General features: G+C 36.1%; 1 protein-coding gene across 7 annotated transcripts in view; it reads right to left on the minus strand.

Moving 5' to 3' along the window:
- zc3h18 (zinc finger CCCH-type containing 18) overlaps nt 1–18,573 on the minus strand; it is a 44,645-nt gene extending 26,072 nt beyond the window's left edge. For 3 of the 7 annotated variants that reach the window (XM_016664777.1, XM_016664776.1, XM_007579184.2), the window contains exons 1-9: nt 18,364–18,566; nt 15,463–16,391; nt 13,424–13,508; nt 11,133–11,281; nt 10,057–10,152; nt 8,659–8,801; nt 7,983–8,012; nt 6,436–6,550; nt 5,186–5,454 (exon numbers count right to left, since the gene is read on the minus strand). In XM_016664777.1, coding sequence (XP_016520263.1) covers nt 5,186–5,454; nt 6,436–6,550; nt 7,983–8,012; nt 8,659–8,801; nt 10,057–10,152; nt 11,133–11,281; nt 13,424–13,508; nt 15,463–16,380 — 1,805 coding nt within the window. In that variant the 5' untranslated portion in view covers nt 16,381–16,391; nt 18,364–18,566. Of the gene's footprint in view, nt 1–5,185; nt 5,455–6,435; nt 6,551–7,982; nt 8,013–8,658; nt 8,802–10,056; nt 10,153–11,132; nt 11,282–13,423; nt 13,509–15,462; nt 16,392–17,255; nt 17,282–17,343; nt 17,390–17,970; nt 18,064–18,103 lie in introns of those variants that run through there. The other 4 variants (XM_016664775.1, XM_007579185.2, XM_007579183.2 and 1 more) reach the window with 4 other exon arrangements.
- Between the last annotated feature and the right edge of the window lie 2,709 nt (nt 18,574–21,282).

The raw sequence follows: 21,282 nt of genomic DNA on the forward strand, positions 1-21,282 counted from the left end.
TTTTTTCTTAAGCATATGCACTGACTGACGGCACTTTTTAAATTTCGTTGTTCTTGTGACAATGACAATAAAGATTTATCTATCTATCTAATGGTAATGGCATAATAATGTAAAGATTGATAAACTTTAAATTGTAAACAATATTCAACATGAAACTGGAAGACATTTCAAATATCCAAAATAAATAAAAACAACAGAAGCAGCAAATAAAATTGAATAAACTAAATCGTCCTTTAAGACTGGTTGAGACCGAAGCACCGACTGAAGACTTTAATCGTCAAGTTTTTGGTCGAAAGAGAGAAAAGGGAAAAATATAAAGTCATGGAAGTAGAAATGATTGAGTTAAAATGTATCTTACAATTAATTGATGCTTTGCTTATTGCAACCAGAGTTGGACAATAACTAATTACATTTACCTGAGTAACTTTTCTGAAAAAAAAAAAATAAAATAAAAAATACTTTTAGGAGTGTCTTTACTGCACTGTACTTTTTACTTGAGTAATGTTATTATGAAGTATTTTTACTCTTACTTGAGTAAAACTTCTGTATTTTCTACCCACTGAATGAAAAACAAACATGTTTTAAAATTCACCAGACTCAGACACACACCTGCAGTTTCTGTTGAAGTTTTTTATTGAAAGAAACTGATGTGAAAAACTTTATTTTATCTGATTTTGTTATTTTTTGTTACTTATATGACTTATTGTCAGTTTTGTCATTAAAATACCAAATTTCCCACTTTATATTTTGGTCTGTTTGATGATGTAATTTTTAAATATTAAATGATTGATACTCAGTTACTCAGTACTTGAGTAGACATTTTACTCCTGAGTAATTTTTGGACAGCTACGTTTTACTTGAATAAAAATGTTGAAGTAGTTCTACTCTTACTTGAGTAGTTTCTGGATACTCTGCCCACCTCTGATTGCCACAGGCCAACATTTGACTTGAGGCTTTGGCCCACCTGAAACACTTTGGACTGCCAATCTTGTCCCTCTGACAACAAACGACAGAGACAGATGGTGCGGGGGTTTGGACCTGCAACCCACCAGTTACGGGACAAAAGTGACCAGAATTTTCCTGCTTACGCTATCGGCATTTAATTTTCCAAATATAGCATCAAGAGCCAGGAGCTCTTCTCCTCAAGTGTCTAAAATAAATATTTGCAGGAGGAAATGAACTGCAAATGAACCGAGGGGATATTCCTGCTAAATAACACCGTCTGGTGCTAAAGAAGCTCAGAAAAGTTTCGCTTACGTTGCGATTCCTGAATAAATCAACTATGTAAACTGTACAACCAGAACACACCTAAAGTTACATCACCATAATGAGTAACTGGTCACTTTGCATGCAAGCCGGCGCAATCGTGTACATTCATAGCCTGGAGTGACTGAGTTCACAGACATGATGCAAGAGCAAAGAAGTCAGCGTGTCACAGCTAAAAATAGAAACACAACACTGGAGATATTTTTAGATCCTTATCTATTTCTGTTTCCTTTTCAAGAAGGAATGAAGACAGGAAGGAGGCAGGAGGCATAAAACCACGCAGCGTAATATAATGCAATGTTTGAAGACTATTAAAAGATCCTGACGGGACTCGTAGAAAAATATGTGGAAGAAAGCGGGGTTGCACTACACTTTAATTTTGTTTTGACTTTTGACTAATTTGGTTAGTTTTTAGAGTATCTGCTAGGTTTTGTTTTAGTTATTAAAAAGTTTTTTAGTTTTTATTAGTGAACGCTGCAAAAACACAACATTTTGCCAAGTATTTCCGTAAAAATCTTAACACACTTAAAATAAGACAAAACAAACTTATATGTAACTTTTTAGCAAGACATAGTATATTGATGAAAAAGTTCTCATTCTATCGATAGATTATTTGACTTGGGAAAAATGCCTCATCTTAAATGAAGTAATGCATAATTAGAACTTTTTCATCAATATTAAGGCATTATTGACTTAAAACAAATGTCTTGCTGAAGTTATTTGTAAGTTAGTTTTATCTCATGTCAACTGTATTAAGATATTTGCACCAGAAACTAGACCAAAATTACTTGGTAAGGTTTTGTTTTGATTTTTCAAACTTTGGTTAATTTTTAGGTGCAGAATTTAATAAAGTGCAAGTACTGTATTTGTAATTATGCATAAATCGATTGGGTAATCAATAAAAAACAGAAGATACAATTTTCATAAAATGCATTGAGTTATTATTGAAGAACCAACTGACTGGAGTTTTCTCCCAACTGGTGCTGCTGTCATTTTTCTGGATTTTCATAATTTGCGACATCTGACATAAATTGTTTGTGTTTTAAAAAATCTATTTCACATCCGTCTGAAAAACTGATCAATAGATTCATAAACATGAAAACGAAAGATCATATTTATAATTTCAATATGTTTTAGTTTTGTAAAAGTATAATACAGTTGCGGATAGTTATAATTTTTCCCGATTAATTACCGCTTTCATTCATTTCAGTTAAAAATATTTTCTCAATTTCAGTTTTTATTTCATTGATTTTAGTTAAAAATAATAACCGTGGGAACGAGAAGATGTCGCGTTTATAAGCTGAATTTTGCACAAGCATTGACCTGACCCAGGCAGTATGAGAAAACACTTAAACAATCTTTTTTTTTTTGTTTTGCATTTCTCTGTATGCGACTAAGACAGAACAATCGCAGCAATTTCAAAAACCCGTCTTTACGTCACAAAGCGGGCGTCGGCTCACGTGCGACTAAAGCTGTTGAAGGACCGTCGTCATCATTGTTTTTGGGCTTTTTTACACTGACGGGAAACTTGGGAATGTTGCACAATATCAGAATCAGATCTACGCACACAAACACAATGAGGCACTGTTTTGGTCCTTTAGTCTTTAATCCTTTGACTTTAAGTCTGAAGAGCGATTCTATCGTCAGAAAAGTAAACAACTTCTGGAACCTGTTGAATGAGAGTTACTTTTCCTTGAAAAGCTTTTAACGGAACTCAAACAGCATATTAGCACAAACACGGTAGAGACGGGTTGGTGATTTGGGCCACATTTGGAGCAACCAGTCCGACTTTATAAGACTTTTTAACAACCTATGGGTTGAAATTGTTAAGTTAGATGTTTTCAATGGGCCTCAAAAATGTTTTTTCAAAGGAAACATTTGAAATTTTAATTCAAGAAATAAAGTAGTTTGACTTTTTGTTGTTATTTGATGTGTAATTCATGTTAGAGTCAAATAGTCAATTATAATGTGTTTACACCTGAGGCCTGTTTGTTAGGCTAAAAGTAAAGTTTGAAAATAACCTTTGAGCAGGTATTAAATTTACTTATTAAGCCCACATTGTGCATTAAATATGTTTTTTCTTAATGGTCTGATAAAATATTCCAATTTTAAATGTCATGTTTTTATTCCTTGTAAAATAAAAAATACCATAATCTGTAGAAATAATGGATTTGTCTTTAGAAGCCATCTGGCCAAAACATTTGTGACGATAGGTTTATCCAGGAATGTTAGAGAATAGGAAAACAAAACTGCAAATAAAAAATACCTGCCAAAATTAAAAGAAAAAAAAATATATATTCACATCTTATTGAAAAAAGATCTCACATTTCTGCTATGCGTCACCTTTCAAAAATCCTTATGAGCTGCCTGTTGTGGCAAAATATTTACAGCTCTCAAGTTGGAGTCGGGGCCGCACAAAGTCATTCAGTGGGCAATAAGTGGCCCATGTGCCACATGTTTGACACACCTGGTCTAGCCTGTGGGTTACACCTCCTGTTAGTTTCATCCTCAGTTATTTCACACACTTGGGAGTAACGACTTGTTAGTCACGCTGACTGAACATGAAAAAGTGGTAACAATGCTACAAAGCAACAACCTGCAGTGAAACTTCAGTGATCTGCTCTGAACATAAACAGGAAATGAATCATCACATCTAATCCACACATGAAAGAGAGAAGCTTTAATCATCCAGACAGACCTGGAGAAATTCTCATCAATCTGATGATAACTCAACACATAACTGGAATAACAACAGGCAGCGTTTCCCTCAGTGGCGGCTTTTCACTCAAAGTACAAACACGCTGTTCAGGCTTGTTTTAGGAGAAAACTGAACCAACGTAAACATCAAGAATTAAAGCCTCACAGTTCAATCAAATTCAACGCAAACCTCTAAAACAGGGGTGTCAAACTCCAGTCCTCAAGGGTCCTGCAGATTTTAGATGTGCCACAGGTACAAAACACTGGACTGAATGGCTTAATTGCCTCCTACTTGTGTAGATCGGTTCTCCAGAACCTTGCTAATAACCTAATTATTCTATTCAGGTGTGGTGCAGCAGAGACGCATCTAAAAGTTGCAGGCAGTGACCCTCCAGGACTGGAGTTTGACTCCTGTGCTCTAAAAACGTGACTGTAAAATTTGAGTTAAGCATAAAATATATTACATATATTCCTTAAATGCATTCTTAAATACACATTTCTTCTTTGTTCATTTCATCATATATTTATTCTATATCTTTTAAAAATATTTACTATTCTTTTAATATATTGTTCTTTTAAATGTGGTCCACATCACAGCTTGTTTTAAGATTCACTGGCTGATTACTTAATTAGGATTTAAACAAAGTGCAAAACATGTATATTAACTTTCATGGCATTTTTTGTGTGTGGCTTTTTTAAGACTTTATAGTTGGTGTTTAAGATTTGCAAATAGTGTTGCTCAAAAACATAAAATTACCTTGTTATACTTTCAAGTTTCCTGTCACATGGCCAATATCTGGGATAAATAGACGGGTAAAACACCGTGCAGACAGTATTAACTGGTTAGACAGTTAACGCTGTCTAACCAGTATTACTGTCACTGCATGTGCTGTTGGTGAATAAATGAGGTTTTTAATAAACCTCATTTATTTATTTCTGTCCATTATAATTGCAAATAAAATGTGACATTATTATTACTTAGCTGTAAAACTATGGGACTGAAAATCAGATTTAATCTGTGCTTCTCATTTTAGGAACCCAGCAAAACACCAAATGAAAGGAAGATGACTAAGATGACATAACAGTCACAAGGCAGGAATATTTTATACTGAGGCCAATGATGATTTAACAGCTGGTAATAATAAGTCTGGCTGTGTAACAGATTGGTACATTGTATCATTTTTTGATTTTTTTTTTATCTCATTAGGGGGAAAGTCCTTACTTTGGCGGCGGGCCGAGTGGGGAGCGCGGCTTCAGTTTGTCCTCCTCTTTCTTCTCCCGGGCGTCGCGAGGAGGACGCATCCTCGGCTTCTCCTTCTCGTTGCGTTTCAATCGGTCTCGCTCCCACTCCTCTTTCCGTCGAATCCTCTCCTTCTCGCGTTCCCGCTCTCTTTCCCTCTCCCGCTGCTGCCGCCGCTCCCTCTCGCGGTGATCTCTCTCCCGCTCCCGGTCTCGGTGCCGCTCCCGGAGGTCACGCTCACGGTCACGCTCCTGCAGAAATGGTAGAAACAGACAAATATGTTCCAGTGATTTACACCATCGTGCGGAGTAGCATTAGCATCCTGGAAAGATTAAGTTTATTCTGGCTTTTTAATCATAATAAGCTAAAAAGCTAATCTTAGCTTAAAATCTACCATTACATTTACTTACTCTGGTTAAGGTCATTTGGACGGAACATGAATATTTTAGGTAACATTAACTTAATCCATTCAGTAACTTTACCTTTTGAGTCAAAATTAGCTAAAAAGCTAATATTAGCTTAAATGTTACCATTGTATTGGTAGATTAACTCAGTAAATTTAATGTTGTGTCTGTTTTTATGTTAAACAGGCAATATATTTTATTTTCTTACAAATAAAATTTATTATTCAGTAAGTAAACTTTGACTTTTGAGTCTAAATTATCTGAAAAGCTAATTTTAGCTTAAAAGCTAATATTATTAAGTTGCTGTATGTTGAGGAATATTAACTTAATTCAGTAAGATGACCTTAGTTTTTGAGTTAAAATTAGTTAAAAAGCTAATGTTAGCTTGCATGCTGTCATTCTCTCTCCTCGTTTGTTTTTAGCTGGATCAAATATATAAATATATATTTACATTTAACATTTATTGATCTTAATTCCTTTAGCAGAGCAACTGTAAGAAGATGAAAACAAACAGGTGACTAAAACCACTGTAAAAATAGATTTTGTAGGTAATTAAACGCTCATCTGTGAATCAGGGTTTCAGCTGGAAGGTTTGCATCCTGCTGAATAGGAAGAGGAGCTAAACCCTGCCTGTAACGAAACCTGGAAGCAGTGTCGGATAACAACGTGAGACTTCCTTGTACATTTTCCGCATTCATCAACCATGTATTCATTGACTCAATTAATAAACTGGACACGCCTGTTTTGTCATCGATGGAATAAACAAACAGATGCCGTGGCTGGATAAGCCTTGATTTACGCAGAGAAACGTTGAGTGGCGATACTCACGGCGAAGTGGTATGGTAGAGGAGCTTCTGTGTACTGAACCCTGAAGTTTTCATACTGCCCCCCCCTCCACAAGGCCTCCATTTCGTAGTCGTAGTACGGGTCAACATATGGCTCACTGCGGACAGAAACAACATTCAGAAACTGGATGATGCTTTCAAAATGTCTCCATAAAAATTTTTAAATATATAATTCCTCCTTAATATCTTAAAGTATCATGAAAGAATTTCTACTAAAAAAAAAGAAATCAACAGACTTTTGATAGAAAGGTTTCTGTTGATCACAGGTACTATGTAAAGGCAGCCATTTTGAAAGTTTGCTGCTCTGGAGAATGTAGTTGTTTGCGAGCACTGCAGAGATGCAGGGCACATCTGCGGCTGAAACCTTTTGCAATTTTAGTAATCAATTATCCAGACGATTAATTGGATATTAAAAAAAAATTAGCTACAGAGTCTACAGATTTTTAATTTTAACCGCTTAAACTTATTTTGTACATTTAAAATGCAATAAAAACAAAGAGATAAATTTTTTTTAAATAAAAAAAAGTGCAACAGCATTTGTTTAGCGTTTGATCATTTGTAGCAAAGGATGGATCTACAGCTTAAAAAATGCTTTTAATGTCAACACGCGATTAAATTTTTACAGAATTTGAACCAGATAAAGCTAAAAATGTCACTTGCCCTGACCGTGTTGTTCTTTTAGAAAATAGCCTTTTTTAGAGTCTGTGTACTCCAGTTAATGATTAATCTATTACTAAATTAGTTGGCGATTATTTAAATAATTGATTAATCATTTAAGCGTAAAAATACTTTATTGATCCCAAAGGAAAATAAAATTTTGTTGTAACTCATTAATTCAAATTCTTCAAACAGTTGTTGTAGATGGTGATGTCTGTTGGCAGGAAAGATCTGCTGTAGCAGTCTGTGTTACAGCAAATTTGAAGAAGCCTCTGACTGAAGACAGTTTTTCTAATCCTGTCTCCTTAATATACCGATTTATATTAATACATAAATATGAGATATATTGGTATCACCGTTGGTATAGTCTGATGTTAGTCATTTGTCACATATCAGCGTCGGTCCAATAAGTAAACCTGAGTCAAAATTAAAAAAAGAAAAAATTATTTCCATCTTGTTGCTGTTTGCTTTTCTGGACGGGAAGCGGTAGAAGTTGGTCATGTTGCATTTTTATTACCTGGAGCAGTAAAACGTGGTTGGTTTTTCAGTGTAGAAATGTAGGAAAATGCATAAGATATTGATAAATATCGGTTATTGCAAACCTGCAATATTAATATCGGATGTTCACGTCGGTGCATTTCTACCAGTAATGACCTTAGAGAAGCAAATGTTGCTGCCTATTGATCCACGAAGGGTTAAAAGGTCATTTTTATATCATGTACAGTAGATGTAATCCATCCTAAATCCTAACCGTTGCTTATTGAGGACTTTTGGGAAAAAAACTCTTAAAAATGTCTGACTTTCTGGAAGTTAATGAGGGTTTTAATGAAGTAAAGCAACAGACTAATGTTTCTGAGGATGATTTAAACTTACCCGTATACCGGTTCTCTGAAGTCCATTTCCCTGAAAGAAGTAAAGGAATCATGTGAGTATATTTAATTTAAGTATTTCTGCATTAAAGGGAACATTGTGTTTTACTTTCTATTTTTGTTTCGGGATATTTTTGGATTGGAAATACGAGAACAGATGAATAAGTAAAGTTAAAACTCAGAAACTCCTGTCCAAATGAGCTGATTAAAGTCTCCATTGTCTGTAGCAGTCATTGGAAAAAGAAAGTACACCCTTTATTTATGAAGACCTCTTTGACCTCCTTGCTTGTTTTGTTTGGTTGATGTATTTATTTTTGTTGCTGTTATTTGTTCTTATTCTGTGATTTTGTAGATTAACACGCCCTGTTTTTCTTTTTGTTAGTCTGTAATGTTTGTTGTATAAACAATAATTGGTGAATAAAAAAAACATTAGAATTTAATAAATACCGAACATTTTGTATATATGACCTGACCCATTGGATTAGATAGCGGACGTTCCTCTTTAAAATCAGAACTGTTCTTATCTTTTGTTCCTCTCTCAATAAACTGTTGCTGTCGGTTTTTGGAGTTTAAAGTTGCTGACGTGTGCACTGATCAACAGAACGCGCATCGAGACGTTTGTGTTATGTGCTGCCGGAGGCTGAACCGGGCTTGAAGCGCTGAGCGTGAGCCGGCCGTACTCTCGGATGATCCGGTAGCTGCGCTCTCTGAAGAACTCGTTCTCCTTGTCGAACTCTCTCTCGTCCTCGCCGATCGTCACGTTGAAGCGCTTCTCCTCGAAGTCGGGCTCCTGCTCCTTTCTAATGGTGGCCTTCTTCAGCACCTGCCAGAAATGCAAACACAGACACCTGTGTGAGATACGGTGACACCTGTTCGTCCAGGTATGGCGATAATATGGGTGTGAAAACTCTGAGGTCATGCAGACGGAACTGATTCATTAGTTTCAATCCAACAAGTCTTTGTTGCTTAACAGAAAAAGATTATTTGTGTTTTTATTTGTGTAACAGGAAATCTACAGGTTTCAGTAAGTCTGATTTAAGACTTTTTAATGCCTTTTTAGTGTCATATTGGATTAAACTTAAGATCAGACAAAATGTTTAATTAACGTAGCTCTGCAACTAACAATTACTTTAGCTAGTGATTATTCTGATGATTAATCGGATAAAAGAAATGGGCACATTGTGCAGTTCTCAGTTAAGTCTTTTTTATACTGTATTAGAAATACATTAAAAGATGCAAACAATTAAATCTTTTATTTTAAGTCAGAAAATAAATATATATTCCCTAAAATGCAACAACATAACGTTTGCGTTTTCTTGTTTATTTGTGGATCCCAAAAAACCTTCTAACATCAGTATGTGAAAAGTTTTCTGTTCGACTTCACAGCAATAAAAAGTAGAGTTAATGTGTATTATTTTTTGGATTAATTAATGAATAATTGCATATTATCCTTTTTACACAATTTGAGCCAGGTGAAGTTAAACCTGCCACTTTAGATTTTGCTTTCTCCATCTTAACTGAAAAAAGTATATATTTTCAGTGTGGTGTTACATGATACATGTTGTTTTTCAACAAAATTGCCTTTTTTTTTAAGTCTTAATCCATCAATAAATTGGTTGAGTATAATTTTAACAATTAATCAATTCTTCATTTCAGCCCTAACATATAAAAGAAAATAGTAGATTAAATAGTCCAACATTTGAGACCTATGAGACCACGTTTCAAGTTGAATTTATTTAAATAAATGTTATGTTTTTAAGGACGCCTGGGTGTTTCTAAGCAACATAGTAAACAATTACTACAGCCAGATTACAACATTTTCCCACTTGCTAAAAGAAACCTCCACAAAACAAAGTCAGACACCAAAATATTGTTTTTTTATCATTTGGAGATTCATGGAAAAGGGAAACACATTCAAAATTGAAAAATGGAAAAGGTGAGAGCACAGCTAAGAATTTGCACATCCTTCCATTTGGTGTTGCACAATCTATTGAGTAAACAATCCATTGATTCAAGTTTACATAAACTTGTGGCACAAACTGGGGCTGATTTGCATGAAACACAGTGGCAGCGTTTACCTCTTTGGCGTGCCTGAGACCTCTCTCCCAGGCGCTCTCCACGGGAGGCTCCACCGGGGGCGGCGGAGGAGGGACTTCCTCCACCACAGGAGCAGCCTGCAACACGGAAAACTACCGTCAACCTTTCCGGATAGGGAATCCCAGCGATCAATCCCTTAATTGATAAGCAACCACAACCTTCCTGCTCATATTCATGTGGACTAGAGGTGTCCAAACGGCCAATTTTAGATACTGCTATTCAACTGAAACTGCAAGAAAACATTTTTTTTTTTTAGTTTTATGCAGCTCAAAAAATATGTATATACACATTTGTTTTTGTGTCTGTACACAAAAACAAATGTGTTTAATGTGTGCTTTAACATCACACATGCAAAAAGCTGCTCCTGACAGTGACTAGCCTTGGTGTTAGCTGTCAAGAAGTCAACATAACATACTAAATCTTAAATGTGTGTCTGATGTATAAAAGAAAAAGGGGCGCAGTGCTTTGCTAGTAATTATCAACACTGCGACAATTACATATAAAGATTGGAAAAAGTTTTAATTAAAACAAAAGAGCGAGAGACAGGGAAGTGGGTTGGTTATGCTAGCTTGACTTTGACAATCGGAGCATGTGGAGGTGCAGCAGAATTTGGTGCGTTTCAGTTCAGCTAAAAAAAATAAATAAAAAAAAACGGGGGGAAAAGGCAACCCACACATGAACTCTGCCACCCGGTCAATAATTAATAATCATCAAACCTGAACACATAAAACTGTAACTGACTGAATGTTCTGTTCCTAGTGTGGGAAATGTTTAAGTGTTTTTCTGTGTTCAATCCTGATACACCGATACCGCTGTTGTCAGTCAGTTGCTATGGCAACAAGCCTGCATGTAGAGTAGAACAGTTGAAACCGAGCAAGAAAAAAGGAAGGAGTTAGTCTTTGTTTTTCTGCTTTGTTTTCCCCTCTGCTGCAGTACACTAAACTAATAGTACCTTCAACTCCAGGGTTCATTTTGTTAACAAAGTTGTTTTTTTTTTATCATCTGTCGTTTTCTATTTTGTTGGCACTATGGACAGCCCTGATGTCGAGTTACTCACCCAGGGGTTGTTGGGCAGAAGAGGCAGCGGTCCACCAGGGGGCGCACCGTTCGGAGAAAAAGGGTCTGGCTTGGTGATGAGAGAGTAGTTGCCCTTGTCGTTGACTCCTGGGTGGATGAACCTGCAGTTCATTCCCCACGTACAGTTTCCTGAAGAAAACATGACAGCATTCCTGGTTAATCAGAATTCATACAAAAATGCAGCTAAATTAAATTAGAAAATCCTTTTAACCTTGATGATCATGGATTACAGGTAAACAGGCGAAACACTGAGTCCTTTTAAATCAAAAGCCCACCTGTTCAGGGTTGCTTTTGAACCATAATAAATGGAACATTGATCAACATATTTGGTGTATATTGATAATTTTAACAATGTGTTTGATATTTTTATGTTTTCATAATTTAAAGCACTTTGAACTGCTTTGTTGCTGAAATGTGTTTTACAAATAAACTTGATTGATTGATAATGAAGATTCAGTTGAGTGCTTGAGAAAATTACAATATTTTTTAAAAAGTCAGTGGATATTCATGGAAAGTTGAGTGGAAGGAAAAACGGTGGGATCAAGCCAAATCCATTCAAGAATTTGAGGGAGTTTCATGAGGAGAGGAGTCAGAATGTAAAGATTCGCTACACTCACAGACACAACCTACAAATGGATCTATGTAATTTAGAAGTTTCACTTTTGGAAATGAACAACATTTTGAATCTTTTCATTATATTTAATGTTTTTGAGATGTACTTGTAGATTTTTTATTTATTCTTAAACTGCAGGAGTTGTGCTTTACACCCAGTTTACTCTTTACACACAAAGTACAAAAAACAGCAGCTACTGTAGGAAAAAATATAAATTCTGTACCCTCTTCCAGAAGTATGTCTGGTTTTATTAACAGTACAAATTTTCCAGAGGGTTATCAAGCTTACTGAAAATATTAACATCTGATATTGGCTCTAAATGTTCGCATCGGTGTCTCCAGATTTTACCCAAACAAGTGGAGAATCCTTCAATTGCAAAGCTCTGCAAATTCATGTTTGAAATATTTGAATTAAGCAGATTTGTAGCATAAAAAACATAGTGCAAAAAGTAGCATTTTAGATTTAACTATTAGCTTTTTGATATTCAAACTTGTTGTTAATGTAAAAGCCACAATCCATGTCTTTTCTTCAGCCGTTTTCTAATATACAGTTACATTTTCCTGGGGGGGTTAGGGTTAGGGTTAGGGTAACAAGTTTATGGTTTATGTGTCATTTTTAAACTGTAAGATAAATCATCACTGAAAAGAAAACCATTTATGTTGGTGTTAGAGCACTCCTACAGGTCAGGAAGTGAATTATTTCTACATTTAGGTAGACTGAAGTGTGACCAACAGTTTCCAGCATTTTATTAGTTTCAGTTTCAAGTTTCAGTAAATTTTAGCTTTTCTACATTTCTTTCTTAGGAAGCCTGGATGGAATTTTTGCCAAACATTTGTCAAAGTTTTACATTTATATTTGTTGAGTAGATCAGATTAAAATGCAGCTCAGATATCACTGAGTTACAGATGTGAAGGCAGGAATCCAGATCTGATCAAATAACCGATTTCTGCGGCTCAACGGCTCCCTCTGCTGGACAACAACTCATGCATCCACCACAACCTGAGCTTACAGCTCTGGAAAAATGAAGAGCCCACTGAACCCAATTGAAAACCTCCTGGTTATTCCACCAAATATTGATTTCTGAACTCTTCCTGAGTTAAACATTAGTATTGGTGTTCCTAAATGAATATGAACTTATTTTCTTTGCATTATTTGAGGTCTGAAAGCACTGCATCTTTTTAGTTATTTTGACAATTTCTCATTTTCTGCAAATAAATACAAAATTTTTGCTTGGAATTTCAGAGACATGCTGTCTTTAGTTCATAGAATAAAACAAAAATGTTCATTTTAGTAAAACATATAAAAAGTAAAATCAGAGAAACTGATCTTCATTTTTTCCAGCGCTATATTTGGCAAACTTCATATTCACAAATGTAAATTTTCATCATTTCATCCTATTTTTTTTTTTTTTTACAGATTTTGTTAAGGAAATTAAACTATTTTTATCAGCTATTCCCAAGAATACAAACAGAAAAGCTGTAAACACATATGAATGTTGTAGGTTAGTGAATATTATGCAATATGTATTTACTGTAGAGGCCCACACTCTTGGCATACTTTTTCATATTTCATCTACTGTTCCTTTGTTTTTCATTGTATTGTAAACAAAGATGTTTTCTAAATAAATAGATAAATAAATGAGCTTTACAGTATCTGACCTTTAATAAAGAACCTGCAGATGGGGCGTGGCCTGATCTTCCTGTCAGACGGATCTTTGACCTCTCCTTCTTCCAGGTCATCGTCCTGCAAGAAGAACAAGAGAATCAATTCTGAGCACATAAATTACTTTTATCAGAGCTTCAAACCATCCTCCCATACATCAGATCAAGCCACAAAGGCAAAACGACGCTTCTGGGTTCAGAAACCGGTGAAATGTTGATGCATCTGTGAATCCATAGCTTCTCCTTTCAGTAAAGTTTCCTCACCGCAATGATTATATTGTTTTGAAACCAATTTTAAGTAATACAATGCAAGAAAACATTCTAAAGGATCAATAAACTTCAAACTCAAATGAACATTTAACACTGGAACTAGAAGACATTTTCTTTCTTTAGCTGCCAAACAATGTTGGTGGCTTCAACTCACTCTCTCTTTGGTTACCTAGCAACTTACTCATTCTTTGGTTACCTAGCAACAACTTCTTGAGTAAGAGCAGTTTCAGGTTTTGCTACTGTATCTTAACTGCTTAAATTAGCGGTATGGAGTGAAGACTGTGGATAAAAGAGGAAAGATCACGCCACCAGTTTGGCAGTTTATCAGATATTCAAAGCAAAAAATATCTGAAATCAATAATTAATCGGTATTGACTGACATGTCGTGATTCAGTCCTGGTTTCAACCAAGCTTTTCTAATTTAAGAAAATAACTCAAAGGCAAAAAAAATTATAGGTGAAAAGCTCAGGCTATTGACGATCGATAAATTCATCCAATCGACCAACTTTATTATGTTGGTGACAGTTTCAAGAAATATGTAAAAAATGTTGTTTTTTTTTTAAATAAAAGTTACATACATCAGTTTTAAATTTAACCAATAAATAAATAAACTAACTAGATAAAGACCCATTTACAAAGCAGAAAAAATGCAGCCTTTATCCGCTACACACCTGTGATTGTGCTACTACTGCCAACATTAATGCATTAAAGATGTGCTGTTGTTGAATCAACCAAACATGGAGAAACATCATTCAGCTTCTATGCACCACAAATCTGTAACAAACTTCAATAAAACTCCTAAACAGCTGAAACACTGAGTTCCTTTAAAACTACTCTAAACACCGAGCTGTTTAGAGTTGCTTTGAGACATAATAAATGAAACATTAACCAGCATTTTGATGTGCATTTAGCTAAATTTAATATTCACTGGCTTGTTGTGCGTTTCATGACTCTGTATTTTGGTGTTTTTATGATGTAAAGCACTTTGAACTGCCTTGTTGCTGAAGTGTGCAACACAAATAAACTTGATTAATTGATTCTCAAGCTATGAACTTGGAGAAAAATCTGCAGCGATTTCATTAGTGCATCTCTGGGAAGAACTTGGATTGAATATGTTTTTCGCTTACAAACAGCTGTCTTCTATCTATAATCTACAGAGAACCCAAAAATTGTAATCAAATAAGAGTATTTACTATATCAACTGGTTGGGTTTTTTCCCCCCCAAACATTTTGAAATGGCAGTAAAATATATTACTGATAAATATCGGTTATTGACCATAGCAGCAATATTAATATCAGCTATTGACCCAGATTTTCTTCTCGTTCCATCCATAAATAAAATATAAAATTATGTGGAAATTTAGACATTTTTAAAGGACATAAATTTAAAGAATGGATAGAAATAACATAATTACAAAATCAGGCAAAAAAAAAACAAAAAAAAAAAAACATGTTTCTAAATCAATCTCTGTCAATATAAAACCTATTTAAAGACCTGCAGGTGTTTAGTGAAGTTCTGGTTAAAACATGTTTTTCAGTCAGTGGGTAGAAAATCCAGAAATTTTACTCAAGAGTAGAGATACTTCATAACAAAATTACTCAAATAAAAGTAAAATGTGCAGTGTAGTAATATTATTAAGAAAAGTAAATATTTTCCCAAAAAGTTACTCAAGTTTATGTAACTAGTTACTTTCCTACTCTAGTAATCTGTAATCCAGAGTTCTGGCCCTTCAGCAGGCAGAAGCAAACGAACTACGATCACTTACGTCGATCTCTCCTTCGTCGATCTCTCCATCGTCTTCGTCTTTCTTCCGATCTCTGAACGAATCTCTCCGGAGTCTCTCTGTCCCTTTGGAGCTTTCCGGCCTCTTGGACTCGTCGTTAGCTGGAGAAGGAGGAAGAATCGGCTTCTTCTCCCTTTTCTTATTGTTCTTCTCTTCGCTTGCCTCCTCATCCTCCTCTCCTCCCTCCGCCTTCGCGTCCTCCTCATCCTCCTCTTCATCCTGAGCAGGAACCGGTTCTTCCGGGACTTCCTCATCATAGTCCAGTTCGTGTTCGTCCAGCTCCCGGGAAACAGAGGCCGAATCCTCCTTCATCTCCCTCACCAGAACCGCTCTCCTCTCTTCAGCTCTTCGCAGTTCCTCCTCTTCCTCCTCCTCCTCTTCCTCAGCCTTGGTTTTATCTTCATCCCGCTCTGCTGAGGCTTCCTCCCTGTAGCCGCCGTACCCTTCGTCGCCGCCGTCCTCCTCAGACTCGGCACGCTCCTTGCTCTGGTCCGGCTCCATGTCCGGAGACTGCGGCGTGTCCAGAACTCCGTCCTCTTCCTCACCCGACCTTCGCCCTTGTGGATCATCTTCATCACCATCCATGAACACGATGGTTTCATCCTCCAGCCCCATCCTCGACCCCTCAACAGGCTCCTCGTCCTCTGGATCAGAGACGAAGTCAGGGACGACCTCGTCTTCAAGGTCCAATCTTCCTCCTCGCCCTTCATACTCTTCTTCCTCCTCCTCCTCCTCCTCCTCAATCAGGCTTCCGTTTTCCTCGTCCTGGAGCAACTCGCTGTCCGAGAGGACGCCGCCGGCCTCGTCATCGTCGGGAGAGCGCAGCAGCTCGCTGTCGGAAAGGCCCTTCTCCTCCTCTGGAGACTGAGGGGACTGCGTGGGGCTTTCAGGCGTATCCATGGCGGATGATTCTGACGGAGGAAGAAAGCGTGAATCGATGAGTCATGCATTCACAAAGTCCACGCAACTAAAGGGAAAAACACCGATCAGCCAGAACATCACATCTAATGACGCACCGATCCACTTTTTCCATTTTAATTTCCAATACGGATATCTGAGGTTTAGTACAGAAAAACAAACCTTACTTTGACTTAAAACTAGAGATGCACCAATCAGATATTAATATCTGTATCAGTCCCAATACTGAAGATACAGATTGTGTATCGGTGAGAATGTGCCCAATACATGCAACAATTCGATATTAAACTGTATTTTTCTGAATTTTGAAATAAGTTCTAGATTGGGTATCTGTGACAATGTGATAAATAATGGCAGATCTATTCAGTCTAATTCTATGCTCTTTGCATAGTTGATAGTATTGATATCCTATGACAAAGTACAATAAAATGTGACTATTTTACATCCCAAAATGTCTCTCTTACACCCGACACCTTTCTTGTGGCATTTAGCAAATAGAAATAATTTTGGTCTTTCTAACTAATCTAAAAGAAGATACATTTTTGTCCGATTTAACTCCAGACAGTGAGGGAAAAAAATGTCATAATCTTTATCTGATTAAAACTGTAAACAATGTTTTATTTTAATGTTTATTAAAATTGATGCTTTTACTCAAACATTAAAGGCATAAACTTTAATGTTTTTAATAGAAAAAAAACTGCTTTTATATAGAAATCAAGCACTTTCCAAACCTTGAAGACACCCACTTGAAATTCAAGAAATTTCAAGCACCCATATTATATGTTGTGCTGAACATACAACTTCCAGGATTTAAAATATCTGCTGCTAACATCTTAGTGCCAGATACTGCACCGTACCTTCAGGGTTCTGGTTACAGACACGCCTGTTTTGGCCACAAAAGTTGTAAATCAGAAATTCAGTGATCACTCTGTCTGATCTTGAAACAATGGAAAAGTAGATCTGAGATACTAGGATGACTTGGTCAGATTATCTCTGGGAAGTTTCCATCTTCCACCTGTCAGAACCTAAAAAGCATACAAAAAAGGAAAAAAAAAAGCCCTGCTGGTTCTGATAAAACAAAACTGTGCCAACAAATAGTTTGTTTCATACCATTTAAGATTATGAAAAACCTTAAATGTTTTAAATGTTGAACCCAAAGAAAGAGCATGACAACTCTGAGTCCTGCATGTGCATCTTCCACTCAGAGATAAAACAATATGGACCACAACATTTCTGTGGATGATACATGGAACCTTCCTGAACGCAGTGGATCGCCTTGAAACCCAATTTCATTGATAATATTGAAAATCTGTGGAACATTCTGTAATAAGCATCAGATAGTAATTATGTTATGGCTGATCAGTGTTTCATAACTTGCTCTAATTTAACATTTTTATATAAAAACAAGCCATGGCTAAGCTACAAAAAAACAGCTAAATTTGGAGCTTTATAAATAAGTGCAGCGTTTGTTTTCAATCTGATTACGTCATACATAAGGGGAAAAAAACGTCTTTTTTGGAAAGATACAGCAAATACAAAGATGAGCTTCATGAAGGACAGCTCCCGGCTTACCAGCTCAGATTGACCGAATCTGGTTTACCACCTCGACCCTCACATGGACCTCCTAATTTACCGAATCAAACATTTTTACTGCTGTGAATGCTACACATTATCTCTTGCAGCGAAAACAAGCGGTAACACTTACAATAGCTGCTGGTCAAGCTAGCTTAGGCCCAGAACCTGGCGACGAACAGAGAGAAGGCTAATCGAGCCCAAAATGCCCTGGCCGAACCGCGAACTTCTTCCACGGCTAGAAACATGAAACCGGTCGAGCTTAACGACTTAGTTACGAACTTTGTCTCGGTTTAGCCGCGCAACGCTCGCCATCTTTGAGTTGACAATGTAGCATCACTGAAGCTAAGCTAAAGGCTAACGGCTAACTAACAGCATTTTTTTTCCATTCACCTTGCCGACCCGGAGCTCTTTACTGACGGCTCTGCAGCGATACCGACGGCCCCCTCCCACTGATACCGGAGTAACGACCTACGGTCAGTTTGTTCACGGTTTAACTTCAGCCGCTGCGGCGGAGAAAATAAATGAGCCCGCACCGTGCAGCACCAGCGGCCATTAGCTTAGCGTCATCCACAGACGACAGAGCGGAGCTGGAGAAGGGGAGGAGTCACATCGAACTGGAAGACAGGGAGGGCTGATCTGAGATCAGTTCATTCAGAACGACGGCAGCCAAAGGTCATCGGACAAAATCTGATCTACGATCAGTTATTATATTATAGTATATTTAGACTTTGGTAATAAGTGCTTACACTTAATGGAGTAACTTTTTTGAATTGTTTTTACTTTTATTAGTATTTTTACTACGCTGTATCTTTTTACTTTTACTTGAGCAATTTTATTATGAACAGAGATGAGCAGAGTACTCAAACACTCAAGTAAGATTAGCACTATTTCAACATATTTGTACTCGAGTAAACGTAAAAAGTAGCCGTCCAAAGAAATTACTCAAGTAAGAGTAGCAAAGTATTTTGCATTTTTAAATAATTGAATATTTAAAAATTACATAATCAGGCAGACCAAAATATAAAATTAAATGGAAATTTTGTCATTTTAAGGATAACGTTATTGTAGGTAACAAAAGATAACAAAATATGGCAAAAGAAAAATTTCCAGATCAGTTTCTTTCAATAAAAGAAATTGATTTGGAAAAATGTTCCTTTTGGCATATTTTGTAATGAAGTTATTCATATAAATTATTTTCATTTTGGTCTTTTAAAAATATAAAAATTTTCACATAATTTCATATTTTGGTCTTTCTGATCAGACAATTTTCAGATATTGATTGATTAATGTTTTGATCAGTTACTCAGTACCTAAGTAGCCTTTTTAGCAAATACTTTTTTACTCTAATTTCAGATGGCTACTTTTTACTTTTACTTGAGTAAAGACATGCTGAAGTAGTTCTATCCTACCCACCTCTGATTATATTAAAGTTATAGTTATACTATGTATTTTTAAGAGTGTCTGAGCCTACATCACTGTCTGATGTAGGCTACTTTTTATTTTACCTTCTTTTTACTTGTACTTGCTTAATGAAGTTCCCACAATGGACAGATTTGAACTGTTCATATTCAATATCCGCCATTCAATCTGGACAGAAGAGATTTGTTTAAGTAACTCTAAAATCTGAACAGTACTTTAAACTGCTTAGCTTAAAAATAATTAGACAGTATAATAGTGGTAACTATTTTGCTTTTTTTCTGAATTCATATTTAAGGAATCTTTAGAATAGTTGCTTCTTTTGCTTTCTGCCACTAGGTGGCAGTAACGACTTTAAACGAAAGTAAACGTTTTAAATTCCACTCAGATTAAAGTTGTCTATGATTTCGAAATATTTCAAACCTCTGAGACAAACTGGGATAATGATGAATTATAGTACAATCAATATATGAAGCAAGGGATGAAATAAAAAAAAATGCCTAAGGATCCTCCAGAATGAAACCTTTAAAACCTCATGAGGTTAATTCTTCATGAAAGGGAAAACATAAGTTGCTTAAGGTTATAATTTATTTATGTATTTATTTTCTGTTTCAATTAATCTGGATTCACTCTTTTTTCCTTGTTGACACATATAATGTGTCAAATTCATCTAAGGGAACTGTCTTTACATTTTAAGGCTAAACTTTTTTCACAGAACTATATCTAAAGAATTTATGAAGATTAATTTACAAGACAAACAGCACAAATTTAGACCTAAATAATTAAATCCTGTTAGTGCTGAAATGGTTAATTGTTAATATTGAAATAATCTCCAACTAATTCAGTTTAGATTAATTGATTAATCACTTAAATTAGTCAATCACTCCAGACTCCAAAAGACGATTTGCTGAAAAAACAACACACTCAAGACAGAAATTAAGCCAAAATTGTACATTGTACAAAATTGTAAATAAATCTCTTCAGTTTTAATAAAAATAAAAAAAGTGGTTCTTGGGTTCTCTCAACGTGTCCTTAATGGCAACCACTGCTTTACATATTTATAGCATTTTCTGTACATTTGCAATAATTTGTTATCAATCGAAATAACTTCTACACCTTGACAGAAGTACAGCAAATGAAATGTGTCCTGCATTCAGAACAGACTCATATCTATGCAGCCCCCTGCTGTTGGAGCTAAAAGTTCCCGCCTGGCATATGTGGAATATCTGCAGCCTGAGCTAACACATCTCTGTTTACGTCTGAATGGCAGGCGACCTGCGGTGATGCATTTCAGGAGAAATGGACACTGGATGAATTCTTACATTTCTGACTTTTGGGATTGCAGCCACACTCATTATTCTTTCCTCCCCTGCAGGGCCCTGTCAGCTGTTTAACACATCAGTCATTAATAATGGAGGCCACTGGGGGGAAAGTTAAAGGCCCAAGTCATTTCTTCCTACTGTACATTTACGTGCCTGCTCTGCTCGGTCATCATTCATTCCTCAGTTTCCATCGGTTGCCTCAGGGCACCTGCTGGGTAACCTTAAAGAAAAGCCAAACTATCAGCTGAAAACATCAAAAGTAAACACAGCAACAGTCTTGAGTAATAGATTTTCCTCTTTGTATGGTGTCCATTTTGTCCTAAAATGGATGTTTTGACAGCAGTTCAGGAGCTCAGTGGAGACATACTGGAGAAGATTAATGCAGCAGATCAACTTAACTTTACTCTGATGTATATCTAATACTGTGTGTGAACTGGAGAAAGCAGCTCTTCAAGCAAATTGTTGAGATATTTTCTGGTCCAAGGTGACATATTATCCTTCCTTTAGCAGGTTAGGATAGGTCTATGGTCTATACAAAACATATTCATTACATTTTTTTTTGCACAAATTC

This window comes from Poecilia formosa, unplaced genomic scaffold, assembly GCF_000485575.1.
Source record: "Poecilia formosa unplaced genomic scaffold, Poecilia_formosa-5.1.2 Scaffold510, whole genome shotgun sequence".
Classification (NCBI taxonomy): Eukaryota; Metazoa; Chordata; class Actinopteri; order Cyprinodontiformes; family Poeciliidae; genus Poecilia; species Poecilia formosa.